The 17,040-nt window shown below is 38.0% G+C and overlaps 1 protein-coding gene across 3 annotated transcripts in view; it reads left to right on the top strand.

Moving 5' to 3' along the window:
- ITCH (itchy E3 ubiquitin protein ligase) overlaps positions 1–17,040 on the top strand; it is a 107,595-nt gene that overhangs the window by 70,738 nt on the left and 19,817 nt on the right. For all 3 annotated transcript variants that reach the window (XM_056121102.1, XM_056121103.1, XM_056121105.1), the window contains 7 exons: positions 427–616; positions 3,605–3,700; positions 4,473–4,647; positions 8,695–8,764; positions 11,977–12,061; positions 15,149–15,277; positions 16,180–16,252. In XM_056121102.1, coding sequence (XP_055977077.1) covers positions 427–616; positions 3,605–3,700; positions 4,473–4,647; positions 8,695–8,764; positions 11,977–12,061; positions 15,149–15,277; positions 16,180–16,252 — 818 coding nt within the window. The remainder of the gene's footprint in view (positions 1–426; positions 617–3,604; positions 3,701–4,472; positions 4,648–8,694; positions 8,765–11,976; positions 12,062–15,148; positions 15,278–16,179; positions 16,253–17,040) is intronic.

Below are 17,040 nucleotides of genomic sequence, written 5' to 3'. Positions count from 1 at the left end.
AAAGTTTTTCTGAGGGCTGAAGCAGTAGTACAGAAGGTAGGGTGCTTGCCTTGCACATAGCTAACCTGAGTTTGCACCCCACCCCATAGGGTGGTCTGAGGCCTCCAGGAGTGAAGCCTGAGCACTGTTAAATGTGGCCCAAAAGCAAAACAAGTTTTTCCTTTCAAGAAATTAACATCTATGTGTTTGTGCTTTAGAGCTAAATGAGAAGTAGGGTAGTTATGACCTAAATTGTGTATAATTTTATTAAAAATGTGACGGTTAGCTGTGCCCATTATTTACTTAAATCATTTTCATCTCTGTACTCACATCTTAATATTTGTATTTGTCTTCTTTCATCCACCCTTCATAGTTCAAATTCTGTCCTGAATTTAGATTTCTGAAAAGCAAGAGATTTTTTTGCTGTTTTCCCCAAATATTTTACAGCATCTGTTAATGGTTCACCATCTGCCACTTCTGAAAGTGATGGATCTAGTACTGGATCTCTGCCACCAACAAATACAACTTCCAGTACATCTGAAGGAGCAGCTTCTGGATTAATAATTCCTCTTACTATATCCGGAGGTTCAGGCCCTAGACCACTAAATACTGTTCCTCAAGCTCCCCTCCCACCTGGGTAAGCAATGTCTCTTTCATTGTTATTGTCATCATAGTCTTAGTTGATGCGACAGTGTACCAGGTGCCACGTGTGTAGACACTTGGTTGCCAGAGTTGTGGTGCTGGAGATCACATTGGTGATGTGGGGTGGTGCTGGGGATCACACATGCAGCAGCCTCAGGCATGCAAGGGCAGATACTCTACCAAGGAGCCACATAATTGGGCCTCATAATACTTGTTTTTTGTGTTTTTTTAAGACTTGTGCATAAACTTAATAATAAAAACAATACTGAACTTCGTTTTTTCTAAAACTATCTTTAAAACTAATCAGATAGTACAGGGGATAAGACACTGCCTTGCATGATACCAACTCTGGTACAATACCCAGCAATATATGTAGTCCCCCAAGCACCACTAGTAGTGACCCCTAAGCACTGCCATGTGTGGCTAAAAATCAAAAACAAAACAATAACTATTAAAACTATTGTAATTAACTTATTTGTGGGCTTGGGAGTCATACTGAACCAAAAGCCCCCATTTCTACAGCAAGGTGAAAGAATATGTGTATTTATTTTTTGAAGGTCTTTATACCATAGAAACTTATCCAAGACCAAGCAGTAAAATAGTCACTTAATTCAGATTGCTATTTCAGGTTAAAAGAAAAGTCTATCATAAAGACATTCATTAATGGCAAAGTAATATTTTAGGAAACTGAGAAAATTAGTAGTCATAACCCCATTTACAAGCAGCCAACATGGCCGACCCGAGTTCGATTCCTCCGCCCCTCTTGGAGAGCCCAGCAAGCTACCGAGAGTATTCGATATGCCAAACACAGTAACAACAAAATCTCCAATGGAGACGTTACTGGGCCCGCTCGAGCAAATCGACGATCAACGGGAGGGCAACCCCATTTTAGTTTTTACTGATTAAAAAAATCATTAATACTCAGTATTTGTGTATGTAGTATGTCATTCAAACTAATCCGGAGCTCAAAATACTAAATAAAATTTGGGCCAGGGAAATGCAAAGACTTCCTTGTGGGAGTAGGTTTAATCCCCAGTACTACATGGTCCTCTGAACACCCAGTGGATCATATTGCCCCAAGCACTGCCAAGTGTGACCCTGAAACTTAAAAACAAAAAGAGTAGCGGTTATTGACAATTCTCATGAGGAAAACTAATTGCTAAACAGATAATAAATAATATGAGTCAGTAGTTAAGTCATTTTCCTCTTAGAAAATGTATGGGGGACACTAAGTTAGAAAGTTTGTGCAATTTATCAGCAGTGAAAAATTAGGTTCTCTCAGAAGTGATTGGCTTATCTAGGTTATGATAGGTATTTTTATGTTCTTCACTTGAGAATAAATATACCAGGGAGACTAGTATATGCAAATAAATTTTCTTTGGACTTTGTAGAGACACGTCTGATTATCTTTTTTACTCCTTTGTTTGTTTTTATTTTTCATACACACCTAGAATAGGATGCTCAGGGCTTACTTTTATCTCTGTGCTTAGAGATCATTTCTGGTAGACTCAAAGGACCATATGGGTGCCAGATTGAACCCTGGTGAGGCATGTGCAAGGCAAATTTCCTGCCCCCTGAAATATATCTCTGGCCTCTTAAATCTTACTTATTTCATTGTTTCTAGAACCAATTTTAGAATCCAAATAATCATTTAATCTTTCAGTTGATAGCTCGGGTTTGTTTGTTTGTTTATTGAGTCACCATGATATACACAGTTAACAAAGTTGTGATTAGGTTTCAGTCATACATAGTCTCAACACCTATCTCTTCACCACTGGTGTACATTTCCCACCACCAGTGGGCCCAGTTTCCCTCCGCCCCCACCCTCACTCATCCCCCCACCCCACCAGTAGCTTGTTTCCCCCCCCCTCCCTTCTTTCCTTCCCCGTTCCCTCACTTCTTCCCTTACTCCCTCCTGAAAAATAAAAAACCTCTTATGCCATGAATTCATAGGGAATCGGTTCCAAGAGCTCAGGATCCTTTCCATTGATTTTTCACAAAGTGAGTTTCTCTGAATAGATCTGGCTTCTGTTGAACTCAAGTCCCTTTCTCTTTGATTTCCTTCTTTTTTTATTGTTTCTCTTCACCAGTTTCGGGAAGCTTTCTTGACTCTCAGAATGCTCAGAATGTTCAATATGAACATTAATTCTCTTGGCAAGAATCTTGCCCTTTACTTGTTTGTTTATGACAGTGCTAACAGCATGATGGATCATATTGTAGACTTGCAGTTTTGCCATTTTAACATTTGTAGGCCTTTCCTTTTAGAACAGTGCCCATTCCCTTTGTATCTACAGTATCACCTTTTTTGTATATCTGAATATTTGTGGCCAAAGAAACAGCTTCTTGTTTTCTAAAGAATCTAGAGAAGATACAGAAATTGCCTCTCCTCTTTCCCTTTATGTTGATCATTTTGGTATTTTTTTCAGTTTGGGGCCACACCTGGAAGTGCTCACAGGTTACTCCTGGCTCTGTACTCAGGAATCACTCCGGGCAATGCTCAGAGGACCATATGGGATATTGGGGATTCAACCCGGGTGGACTGCATGCAAGACAAATGCCCTACCCACTGTATTATCTTTCCAGCCCTGTGTTGGTCATTTTGGCAATTTACTGGAAGATGGTTCTTCCAGCCAAAAGTCATTTCAGATTTTATACAAATAATTATGGCTTTCTTTTCCTCTCAAGTTCTGCCTTATACCTAGATCTGGAGATAGAATTTGTCTCCTGAGCACATTGAATTCAAACAGAAATACAAGTCATTTCTTATAGCAGATACTTCTGTATCCACTACATGCTATCCTCAAAATAACATTTCTGAATATTTCTGATTTCTTTTGATAACTTCTTTAATATTGACATACTTTTAAGCTTCAATTCTATAGTATGGTCATGTAAGAGAAAAGGGGAAAAGAAAGAAAAGGATTAAAAAAAAAGAGGCTACTCATAAAAGTATCATACTAAATTTCAAAATTTTGTCTTTAAGTTGGGAACAAAGAGTGGACCAGCATGGACGAGTTTACTATGTTGATCATATTGAAAAGAGAACCACGTGGGATAGACCAGAACCTCTACCTCCTGGGTAAGTATCTGAATTATAGAAGCAAATATATATAAAATATATATAAGTGTGTGTGTGTGTGTGTGTGTGTGTGTGTGTGTATTCACTCAAAACTATCCATAAGTGTTTCTCAACCATTTTTCTGAACATGGCCCTCATGGCCCTCTTCTAATTTTCTTTTTTCTTCCTTAAACCCCCCACCCCTGTCCTACCCTAGCTTCATGGACCATAATTTACATGATTTTTACCTGTGGCCCCATTGGAATATCCTTGGCAAATATGCAACATAGTGCATGGGTGGGTAGTATCACCCTGGTTAACAAGCATTGCTATAGTTTATTGGAAATCTTACCTACATTCCTACTTTTCCTTTTGTTAGTCATTTTGGGTTTTTTGTTTTTGTTTTTTATTTCCTTTGTTGTATGTGCAAATTACAATGAAGAGTCAGAGAGTTGATTGAGAATGATGAATGATTTGGGGGGTTAGGAGATGGCCATCTGGTGGTGTCCAGGAGTCATGGATACCAAGGATCACATCCAGACTCCAAATACAAAGCATGAACTCCAGCCCATTAATCTTGATGAAGGATTCTTATCTTCATTCATTTTTGACTTAAGGACTTCATAGGTCTCACTTCTTTTAGCTTTTCTTTTCCTTAGCTTTTATCTAGCTCAAATGATAGGGTTTTAGAAACCACTTTTTCCACAAGTAATTATTTAACTGAAGTTCCATTTAATTCATGTTTGCCTCACAATTATTTGGCTTTAATTGGGTTCTTTTTGTTTTGACTTAGGTGGGAACGACGGGTTGATAATATGGGTCGTATTTATTATGTTGATCATTTCACAAGAACAACAACTTGGCAGAGGCCAACTTTAGAATCTGTCCGGAACTATGAACAGTGGCAGCTCCAACGTAGTCAACTTCAGGGAGCAATGCAGCAGTTTAACCAGAGGTTCATTTATGGGGTGAGTTGCCTGTTGCTTTATAAAACAAATGAGCATATTTAATTTTTCACCTTTTCCTGCATATAAAATGTAAGAAGAAATTATAAATAGGGAGCAACGCAATTATTGCCATTTATAGCTACAGACATTGACTTAAGTATTCTGCATATGTTATCTATTCATTTTGAAGTTTCCTGAAGTTAAACCTTTGTTTTGCTAATTGTCAAAAGTGAGCACCACTTAAAATCATTGTATTTTTTTAACAATCAAAATAAACCTTTATTTGTAAGTATAAAAGTAAATTTAAAGTAAAATTAACTAAGTTTAATACTCATTTGGCATTGGAAATTAGGTATTTGAAGTCTTAGAACTAAACATCTGTTTTTGTAGTGGTCAGGTAGTGATTGCATTTAATCACTTTGTAGCATATAAAGGTAAAGTTTACCTTATAGGTTATATAATGCCCTCTGAGACTAAAGAAATTTAATTTCCTGTACTGAGGATGTAGCTCAGTAGAAGAATATTTGGCCTTTGCATGAATGGAAACCTGGGTTTGATCCCTGGCACTACCAAAAAAAAAATCTTACAGGATTATGCTAAATATATTTAATTTTGGCATCCTTGCTATTATTTAAATTTAGGGGGACTACAGCTTACATATTTTCCTTTAGAGTAATATAACATCAATGGCCAGAGAGAATGCAGTTGGTAGGGCGCTTGCTGGATTTAATCCCTGGCACCCGTATGATCACCAGAGCCCTGCCAGGAGTGCTCTCTGGGCTCAGAGCCAGGCATGAGTACTGAGCATTGCTGAGAGTGGTTCTAACCTACCCCCTCCGCCCAACACACATACACCAGATAGAGTAATATAGCATCAGTAGTGATAAAAAATATACCAAAGTTCATTTGTGGTTTTTGTTATGCACTCACCAATATACTAGCAATTTTACAAGTCTCTCAGTATCACATGTCTCAGAGGTCTTTTATGAGTAAGGAAGCAGTTCTTGGGGAAATCTGATTGTATGTGCCAAATGAGGCATTTGTTTGAGGAGTATATAGAGTTAAAACAGAAGAAAACCAGCTTCCAAGAATTCAAGAGAAGCTAATTATTATTCAGTTGTCATCTCATTCCTTCCAACACCATTGTTATCATCCCTGTTACAAACCATATGAGTGAATTCTCACTAGACATTCTTTGTTCTTTTCTCCATATTCCTTTCTTTTTCTTAGACATCACTATAATAGTCGTCATTCATAGTTGTAAATAAATTCACCCTTACCAGTTTCTTCCCTTCACTATCTGGTTATAACTAAGATAACTTCCTTTCATATAACAATTTTTTTTTTGCCACCTTGTAGAAACAGCTGTCACTATATTACCCATCCCAGTGTTTTTAGAGATGAAATTAGTTTGTCTCGTCTACTTTGTCTATTTTTTCTTTTTTTCTATACTGTTTTAACAACTTTCTTTCAAATTATAATTATCTTTGGTATGCCTGGCCAAATTTTTTCTAGGTTTGAATGTCTAGCTTGGCTGCCTTCTTTAAAGCTAGTTTCCACATGGGTGTCCAGTGGAAAGAGCATGGGCTTTGGAGTCAGACACATCTGGGTTCGAATCCTGGTTCCACAGTTACTTTCTCTGTATGACTTTAAGTAAGTTTCTTAATCTCATCAAGACTCATTTATCAGTAAAATTCATATATAAAAAATATATATACTTTAGGGGATTTTTTTGAGGAGTCTTTAAAATAAATTTCCTAAAATGTTTGGCACATATTAGATTCATAGAAATGTTAGTTCTCATCTTTTCCCTCATATCCATAATTGTAAATTTGACCTTTTTCTCACCTTTACAGTACAGTATATGATCTTACAAAACATTTTTTTTTAAGATAGCAAATTTCTGGAGCATTTGTAATGTATATTGCTTCATGGTAAACTTCAGTTTGAGTCTGAAAATTTTCTTAAATGAGAACTTTTACCACTTTGTCATGTTCATTTTTGTTTTCCCTCCTATCCAAAATAATCTCTCCAATTTAAGAAATAAGAAACTCTTATTCTTTGCTCTTGTTATAGAATGGTACTAAGTCATAACTTAACAACCTGGTTATTCTTAACGTGGTTCAGCAATAAAAATTAGATGGAATAAACTGGACCTTTTCTTAATGCCAATTGCTTAAAAAAATTGTTGGGGTGGTAGATTGTTGCTGAAAGGTGTTTGTTGGGTATGTGAAGTAACCTTCCAACTCTGGTTACAGAACAATGTATTCTCATATACCTAGCAATACCCAGAATTTAAAATATCAGAATAAATGTTAACACTATATAATGACTCTTCCTGGTCCATGACTTCATTGCACTTCCCCAAAATGGAGCACTATTTAGTCACATGCCACATTTTCTAGACATGCTTTGCAACCAGGATTCAAGCCTTTAATACTGTATCTCCTTTGCTTCCCCACTCTTTATTTTCTTTCATGAGACAAAGCCAGTTCTTACAGATCTATCATTTAAGAGGTTAAATCAGAAATGGGTATCTCTCTCTCAACTTTTATAATAAGTGTCAAGGAAACAAAAAAGAGACAGTGGAGTGACTTCTTGTGGATTGTACATGCATTTAATGTAAATGTTATGTGAGTACTATGTTTGGATTCTGATTGAAAAGAATAAGCAATTGGAGGCAGTTAATTTGGATTAAATATTAGATGATAAAATTAACAAATTAACATTCTTTTAGATATGATAACCTTATGATTCTGTAAGAAAATGTCCACAAATTTTAGAAATGCCAAGTATATGAGGTGCAGTGTCCTATTGTATTTTTTCCATAACTTAAATAATTATAGTGTATTATTTGTGTTATTAAACAGATCTTATTAAGAGACCTCAATTTATCCCCACTTTATTAAATTTAAACTAAACACACTCATTAACCCTGTGCAGAGTTGATAAGACTTTTGCTTCTTTTTTTGCTTTTTGGGTCACACCCGGTGATGCATAGGGGTTACTCCTGGCTCTGCACTCAGGAATCACTCCTGGCCGTGCTCAGGGGACCATATGCGATGCTGGGAATCGAAGCCGGGTCGGCCGTGTGCAAGGCAGATGCCCTACCCGCTGTGCTATTGCTCTAGCCCCCACTTTTGCTTCTTTTTGCAATGGAAGACTCCTGTTTTCCTTTTATCTAGCCAACCCTCTTTCCATCAGTGTGATTTTTTTTTTCTTTTTGGGTCACACCCGGCAATGCACAGGGGTCACTCCTGGCTCTGCGCTCAGGAATTACCCCTGGCGGTGCTCAGGGGACCATATGGGATGCTGGGAATCGAACCCGGGTTGGCCACGTGCAAGGCAAACGCCCTACCCACTGTGCTATCACTCCAGCCCCAGTGTGATAATTTTAAATAGAAATGAAAGAGGTTGTCTTTATGGTTCTAGGCTTAAAAAATTCTTCCAGCTCAAATTCATTCCTTTTACTTCTATGACAACCTATTCTTTCTCTTCCTCCTTCTATCTTTCCATAATTCTTTGTTTATAACATGTTCTGTATTCAGTCCTCTCTGTTTTGAGTAAGAGATACAAATTTTTCTCAGTCATCCAATGACTCTGAGTAGTGTCATTTATAAGTGACTTTTTGATTTAATGATTTGTAGCTAAAAAAATATATTGGGGGAGAATTATGTATTTGTAATATTTGAGTTTCAAATAATCTTAAACACTTAACTTTTTTTTTCCCTCTCGGAGAGCCTGGCAAGCTACCGAGAGTATTCGATATGCCAGACACAGTAACAAGTCTCCAATGGAGACGTTACTGGGCCCGCTCGAGCAAATCGATGATCAATGGGAGGGCCTTTACTTTACTTACTTTACTAACATTTTTAAAGATTTATTTTTGTCTGCACCAGAATGTATTGACATTTATTTTTCTACAACAGTATGACAACTCTCTTAAGATGTGAACTCTGAAATAGTATGTTATATTATTCATGGATAGGGAAGGCATATCAGAATTCATATTAATATGTTTTCATGTTATCTATTTGTGTTGTTCATTATTTAACCATTTCCCCCCAGAATCAAGATTTGTTTGCTACATCACAAAATAAAGAATTTGATCCTCTTGGTCCCTTGCCACCTGGATGGGGTAAGTTATATGAATTTATTTTATTGATTTGAGGTATTTTGGATGATATGCTGTTACTGCTTGAGGCACTATCTGAGAAAATTTTGGGTAGTGTTGGTTTGATTCCTAGTAACAAAAATTCCAAGATGACTTTTATTATTAAGAACTTTGATTGAAATTTAGAATTATTTTGCTCTTCTAAAGTTAAAAGATAATTTCCTCACTCTGCAACAGAAAGAAATGTATTATTAATATATATATATCAATTTAGACCTAAAGACATTATGCTTAGTGAAGAAAGGCAGTCTCAATAGATAATAAAAGTTTATTTTATACAGAATTCTTGAAATGGAGAGTGAATAGAGAATAGTAGTTGCTAGGAAAGACAGTAAGCGATGGCGAGAGGTAGCATAAGTAGTTCTCGTGTGTGGTTGAATAGTACTATATATTGATCATATCAACATAGATGGATACATGAGGTAAAAATGCACAAAACTACACATTCATATAAGTGAAATCAGTTTTAAAGATTCGTGAGGGACAAGAGAGATAGTATAGACAGGGCAGTTTTCTTGCAGGCAGCTGACCCTGGTTTGATTCCTGGCATTGTATATGGTTCTCAGTACACTGTGAGGAGACACCCCTGAGCACGAAGTCAGACGTATTCCCTGCATACCAGTGTGTGTAGTGTAAGCTCACTTGCCTCCAAATGAACAGAAACTGGTGAATAAAATGTGTAGCTGGTAATATATCAGCATCAAATTTCTGATGTTTGATCTTGAATTATAGCTTAATTGGGGAGGAACAAGTTAAAATCGCATGGAAGATTCTTTGAACAATTTTTATAATAACCTCAGACTAATAATAATTTCAAGATATTTTTATTGCATTCTTCCAAAAAAGTTCAGGATTTGATTGGGTCAGCCTTACTTGAAAGAATCAGAGGAAGGGGGACCTGTTTCATTGGTGACTTAGTGCCCTTCATCATCCTTTACAAGGCATGTAAGAATGCTTGGTTATAAGTTACATTTGGTACTTTAATTCTTAAAACGCTAGGGTTTGAACAGATAGTATAGGGATTAATGTGCATGATTGTATATGGCCAACTTGGTTCAGACCTCAGCACCACATGGTCCCCCAAGCATTGAGCATCACAAGGTGTAGCTCTTAAATTTTCTGATCATTGTCAGCTATGACCCTGAAGACCTCCCTAGCATGACTGTGGTGGTCTGGACCCAAGCAGTACCACATCCTTGAGCCCTCACATCCTTAGTCTTGAACCACCAGCCAAGTTGACTGAGAATCAGAGGGAAGCTCCACACCTCCACTCCTCCCCACAAATAAATAAGGGCCATGGAAGAGCCAGGGAGGTAGCTGAGTGACAACTTTGTGTATGGATCACAGGTTCAATCTATAGCTCCAGTGGTTCCACAAGAATTGCCCCAAGCACAGAACTGGGAATAGCCACTGAACACTGCGGGGTGTGGCTCAAAAACCCAAAAGAGAAAAAGAAAATACAGGGAAGCAAGGGAAATTCTGTAGAATTGGAATGTTGAAACAGAATAGAATCCTAAAGTTGCAGGTGGGGAAGCAAACGGCATCTTCCGATTCAGTGAATTAAAAGAACAAACGGGCCGAGCGATAGCACAGCTGGTAGGGCGTTTGCCTTGCACGCAGCCAACATGGCCAACCCAGGTTTGATTCCCAGCATCCCATATGGTCCCCTGAGCACCACCAGGAGTAATTCCTGAGTGCATGAGCCAGGAGTAACCCCTGAGCATCGCCGGGTATGACCCAAAAAGCAAAAAAAAAAAAAAAAAAAAAAAAAGAACAAACAAATGAGGGGCTGAAGCGATAGTACAGTGGGTAGGGCATTATATACGGCTGACCCAGGTTCGATTCCCAGCATCCTGTATGGTCCCCTGAGCACCGCCAGGAGTAATTCTTCAGTGCAAAGCCAGGAGTAACTCCTGTGTATCGCCAGGTATGACCCAAAAAGCAGAAAGAAAAAAGAAAAAAAAAACGGGGTCCTGGTACCCAGCTCTTATGTAGAAAGTCACCATAGATAGTATGTGAGAACAGATATGTTAAGGAACAGGATATATTTGGAAACATGTCTTTATTAGTTGAATGAGGCCTAGCATATACCGAAAATTCTAAATTATAACTTACCTTTGGGGTGCCACAACTGGCAGTACTCAAGGGCTCTATTTCCTCAGTGCTAGGAGAGCATTCCTGGTTGTTTTGTGAGGATTTCAAGGTGTTTGGGGGACTGTAAAATGCCAGGGATTAAACTCAGGTATCCTGTATGCAAAGCGTGCACTCCAGCCTGTTGAGCACTCTCTCTCTCTCTGACCTTAATTTTATTTGCCTACGATTATTTGCAGGAGACTTGAGATCAACTCAAGACCTGCACTTTACCACGGACCCATACTCCTAACCCATAAGATTATTTTAAAACTTTAATACTAAAGTATATTATTTAATAGTGAAAAAAATAAACCTTTTAAGGTGTGATTTAAAAACTACAAAATCAGGAGCCAGAACTGTAGTAACAATGTGTAGGGCGCTTGCCTTGCACATGTTTTACCCAAATTCAATCCGCAGCTTCTCACGGTCGCCTAAGCACCAGCAGGAATGGTTCCTGAGTATAGTGCCAGAAATAAACCCTGAGCATCACCAGATCTGATCCAAAAAAGCAAAATAAGTAAATAAATAATAAATCAGTGGTTAAATAAATAAAAACTACAAAATCAGGGGCCAGTGGATAAGGCACTTGCTTTGCATACAAACCAGCCCAGGTTCAATCTCCAAGCATTCCATATATTCTGCCAGCCACCACTAGGTGTGATTTCTGAGTGTAGAGCCAGCAGTAACCCCAGAGATCAGCAGGTGTGGCCCAAAAACAAAACAAACAAAAATCCCTACAAAATTTGGGGCTGGAGCAATAGCATAGCGGGTAGGGCATTTGCTTTGTACGCAGTCAACCTAGGTTCGATTCCCAGCATCCCATATGGTCCCCTGAGCACCGCCAGGAGTAATTCCTGAGTGCATGAACCAGGAGTAACTCCTGTGCATTGACGGGTGTAACCCAAAATGCAAAAAAAAAAAAAAAATCCCTACAAAATTAGCAATAAATTGAGAAATGGACAAATTCAAGTAAGTTTACTTTGAGGAAGAAAACTGTTCCAAGTCTAATACTTCTTTTTCTTTCTTTTTTAAAAATATTTAAGAGAAGAGAACGGACAACAATGGTAGAGTATATTTTGTGAACCACAATACTCGTATAACCCAATGGGAAGACCCCAGAAGTCAAGGGTAAGAACTTTCAGTTTAGTAGTATATAGTTAATCTCTTAAAGATTTTACTGATTTCTGACTCAGTTATGAAAAGAAATATTATTTCCCCAAGTGCCTTTCTTTACTTTAGTACCCACATACTTTCGTAAGAGCAAATTTATGTAATACATACGGGTTTCTTTTCTTTTTTAAAAATTGTTTGGAGGCACATATCTAGGTACTATTCAGTGGTCACCAGGACCACACTTGAATCTTCCATGGTCCCCAGGATTTAACTCAGGGCCTTGAACTTATAAGACATGTTCTTCCATTTGAGGTACGTCCCTAGGCTGATAGGTTATATATAAAATATTAATTGTTATGTGAATGCACTTATATATACACAAAAATACCTATTTATTACTACTAAGAACAGATTAGTAATTTGGTTTTGGTTTGGGGCCACACACAGTAGTGGTCAGGGATCACTTCTGGAAGGGCTCAGAGGCTATGTGGGTTGCTGGGATTGAACCTGGGTTAACCATGTACAAGGCAGATAGCCTGTGTGCAGCCGTACTATCTCTCTGGTCCAGACTAGTAATTCCAAAGAAGGATTTTGCACCCTGTAATCACTGGAGAAAATGCAGAAAGTATGTGACTTAAGGGAAAAATTTCAGTTTTAGTAAACTTTTATCTCAAATGAGGTATCTTCCATTATCATTGTAGACTACAGTCATAGTAGAATTAGCAATGGCTAGGACTTTGCAAACAGTAAAAGTCCCAGAGTTTTATTTTATTGAGATTTTTGGGAGGTGGTGGGGGGCACATGCACTCAATCTGTTGCCAGCTCATTATTTAGGTGTCCTTCCAGTAGCAGTTCGGGGCCATGTAGTGCTGGGAACTGACCCTGGTTCAATACCCAGCATGACGTGTGGTCCCCCAGCCCCTCCATGAGTGATCCTTGAGCATACAGCCAAGGCATCACCAGGTATGGTCCCAAATCCAAAATAAAATCAATTTCTAGGTGCCAGAGAGATAGTATGGAAGGTAAGGCATTCGGTTGCCAAATATATTTGGTTCCTGACCACAAGTCAGGAATGGCTCTAGCCTCTCCCCATACCCCTCCCCCAAATCTACTTTTAAAAAATTCACTTTTTTTTTGTCATGGATTTGTGGTATATAACTTACATCAGCTACCTTTTATAGCAAAAGTTAGAATAACTTATTTTTTTTGGCAGGTTTTGGATTTTGGATCATATCTGAGAGTGGTTAGGGGCTACTCCTGGCTTTGTGCTTGGGGGTTTCTCTTAGCAGTATTTGGGGATTCATGTGGTACATTTAACTTGATTTTGGTTGACCCAAGTTTGATCCGTGGCACTTCATACAGTGTCCTGAACACCTGAGATCCCTGATCCCTGATCAGGAATGATCCCTGATCTCAGAGCTAGGAGTAAGCTCTGAGCACAGCCAGGTGTGGTCCCCAACTGTATATAAAATAGCAGGATCCAGGGGCAGGGAGCTTAAGTTAGAGATATGACAGGTCATATTTTGTTTTAAAAAATGATGACTTAGGGCAGGATGATTCTTAGGTAGAGGAGTCTAGATACTACATTGGTAGTGGAGGACAATGAGTCCTTCATTGAGAAAACAGTTTGATCAGACATGTTGTTAGTACTCCTTCAGTAGTATGAAGTTCAACAGTATTGAGTAAGACTCTAAAATCAGAATGAAACCAGAGGCAAGAAGCACCAGTTTAGGTATCTGAAAAGAAAAGTAGAGCTGGGGAGACAGGGAGAAGGCTTAACAAGCTAACTACGTGCTTTGCATGCAGAAGGCCCCAGTTTGGCCTACATGGTTCCCCCAGTACCTCCGGCACCTCCAGTATAAAGCCAGAAGTAGACTCCAATGCAAATAAAAAAATAATATATTTCCTTGAAATTATCTGATTTTAAAATGTTGGGCTGGAGAGAGCATATACAACTTTAGTTACTTACCTTATAATCCCTAGTATCATATATAATCAGTGCCCCATGAGTACTCCAGTATCACCAGGAGTAAGTGAGGATAGAGCCAGGGAGAAACAGAGAGCACTGCCGGATGTGAACCAATAACAAAAACAAAGCAAACAACAACAAAAAAACAACCAAGGCCAATGTTATAAAGTTTCATTTTTCCCGTTGGCTCCTGTTTATGGTAATATATATAATGATCCTTGATTGATTTGTAAGTATGAAGAAGAAATTTTCTTCTATTTTGGAAATAAAAACCAAATAACATCTATGTTAGCCTTTTAATACTAAATCACCTAAACAACACATATGAAGGTCTTTTTAATAATCACATTAAATGATACTTTATTTTCCATGTACAATTCTCTTTTGTGATCATAGCTCCCAAGTAATGTGTCTGGGTAGTGATTCAAGACTACAATTTACTGTGGCATGGGGCCACTCTAAGCAATAATGGTGTTTTTTAGTATCAATCACATAATAATAAGTATTTAATAAATTGGAATTAAAGTAGTTATTAGGTTTACATTTTTCAACTACTTGGTATAGACACTACTAAAATTCCTCAAATAGCTAAAGCAATCCTAAAAAAAAAAAAAGATGGGAAGCATTGTATTTCTCAACTTTGAATTATACCACAAAGCTTTAATAGTAGGGTCCAAGTACAGTGGGTAGGTTGCTTGCCTTGCATGCAGCCAACCTGGGTTCAATCCCTGTCACTTATATGGTTCCCCAAGCCAAGTGCAGAACCAGGAGTAAGCCCTGAACACCACCCGGTGTGACCCCCAAAAATCCAAAAAATTAAGCTATGGTAATTAAAATTGCACGGTACTAGAATAAAGGTAGACCTACAGATCTGTGGAACAGAATTTAGAGTCCTGAGTTGAACCCCCTGATTTATCAACAGTTATTCTATGACAATGTATATGAAGTAGAGCAAAGAAAATCTCTAGAACAAATTGTGATGGGAAAACTGTATAGCCACATGTAAAAATAATGAAATTAGAACCCTAATTTAGGGTTTTAATTTTGCTAAAAGAAACTGCTTAAAAATTAAATTCAGTACTTAGCAAATAAATTTTCTATTTGTTTCTTTTTTCTTTTCCTCTTGTGTTTAGCCAATTAAATGAAAAACCCTTACCTGAAGGCTGGGAAATGAGATTCACAGTGGATGGAATTCCTTATTTTGTGGATCATAATAGAAGAACTACCACCTATATAGATCCCCGCACAGGAAAATCTGCCCTGTAAGTTTTGTAAACATTGTCTATTACACTGAAGATTTTTTTTTACACAAAGAAAAAAGATTTAAAAATCATTGTATAGGTGAGGGCTCATAGAGAGAGGGAGGGAAATGAAGATCAGACCAGAGGTGTAAGAGTTGTGTGGGAGGGTTGTGGGCACTTTGGTGATGGTGTTGTGCGTTAACTTTGTATGTCAATATTATAAACTTTGGGTCAGAGAGAGAGAGTATGGGGGTAAAGATGTTTGCCTTGCATGCAACCAACCCCAGTTTGTTCCCCAGCATTTCATGTGCATCCCCAAGTATCATCAGGTGTGAGCTCCAAGAACAGCTGGAGCAAAACATCAGTACACTAATATTACTGTAACCTTATTACCTAAGCTGTGATTTTTTTCCTTTAATTTTCACTGTATCACTGTCATCCCGTTGTTCATCAATTTCATCGATTTGCTTGAGCAAGCACCAGGCGCCAGTAACGTCTCCATTCGTCCCAGCCCTGAGATTTTAGCAGTCTTTCCTTACTCGTCCTTCCTAAATGGTGCTGTATTGGAGGCTCATTCAGTGTCAGGGGAATGAGACTTGTTATTGTTACTGTTTTTGGCATATTGAATACGCCATGGGGAGCTTGCCAGGCTCTGCCGTGTGGGCAGGATACTCTCCGTAGCTTGCTGGACTCCCCGAGAAGGATAGAGAATGTATATAAAAGAATTCAAGCAAGTATGTTAAAACCAAACACATGTGTGCTGTTTTAGGTACATCTTTTAAGAAATAATATCAATCAGTATAGAATGATGCCTAAGATTTTAATAAAGATCCGATTTAATAAAATAAAAACATAAGGTTCTATTACTCCATATTTTATCTTAAAAGAAGCTGTTGTAATGTTATATTAACATTCTTTTTTAGAGACAATGGCCCCCAGATAGCCTATGTACGGGACTTCAAGGCAAAGGTTCAATATTTCCGTTTCTGGTGTCAGGTTAGTATTGACAATTTATTTCTGAACTCCCTTTTCTTTTGTTATATTCTCTATGTTACACAGTGATTGAAAATAATTAACTTATAGGAAAACAGGTAAGATTGTTACTATTAATCTTTTCCTCTCTTTGTAGGCCAAAATAAATTTATCAGATTCTGTTACATAGAAAAATTAACTTGAAGCTTTTAATTAGAAAATATTGCTATTTTTTCTGAGAGTACCCATTATTCTGAGAATGCTGAAATCTTCAAATAGTTGATAAAAACATTTTTTTATCTTGGGCCGGAGCAGTAGTATACCAGGTGGGGCTTTGTCTTGAACATGGCCCACCCAGGTTCAATTCCTGGCATCCCACATGGTTCCCAGAGTACTGCTAGGAATATTTCTTAAATGCAAAGCCAGGAATGACCTCTGAGTATCACCATGTGTCGCCTAAAAACAAAATAATTTTTTTTGCTATAAATTGTAACTTTTTAAATCTAGTATTTGATATAAATAACTTTGATAAATACAGTATCATATTCAGTATTTTTCCAGTATGTGATTAACTATCTCTGATGTAGCACTGTAGCACTGTCCTCTCATTGTTCATCAATTTGCTGGAGCAGGCACCAGTAACGCCTCCATTGTGAGACTTGTTGTTACTGTTTTTGGCAAGTTGAATACGCCATAGGGAGCTTAACAGGCTCTGCCATGCGGGCGGGATACTCTCGGTAGTTTACCAGGCTCTCTGAGAGGGACGGAGGAATCAAACCCAGGTTGCCCGCGTGCAAGGCAAACGCCCTACC

The sequence above is a fragment of the Sorex fumeus genome, unplaced genomic scaffold (genome assembly GCF_029834395.1).
Source record: "Sorex fumeus unplaced genomic scaffold, SorFum_2.1 ptg000044l, whole genome shotgun sequence".
Classification (NCBI taxonomy): Eukaryota; Metazoa; Chordata; class Mammalia; order Eulipotyphla; family Soricidae; genus Sorex; species Sorex fumeus.
The sequence above is the reverse complement of the archived record's forward strand: the minus strand, read 5'-3'. Positions and strand labels throughout refer to the sequence as shown.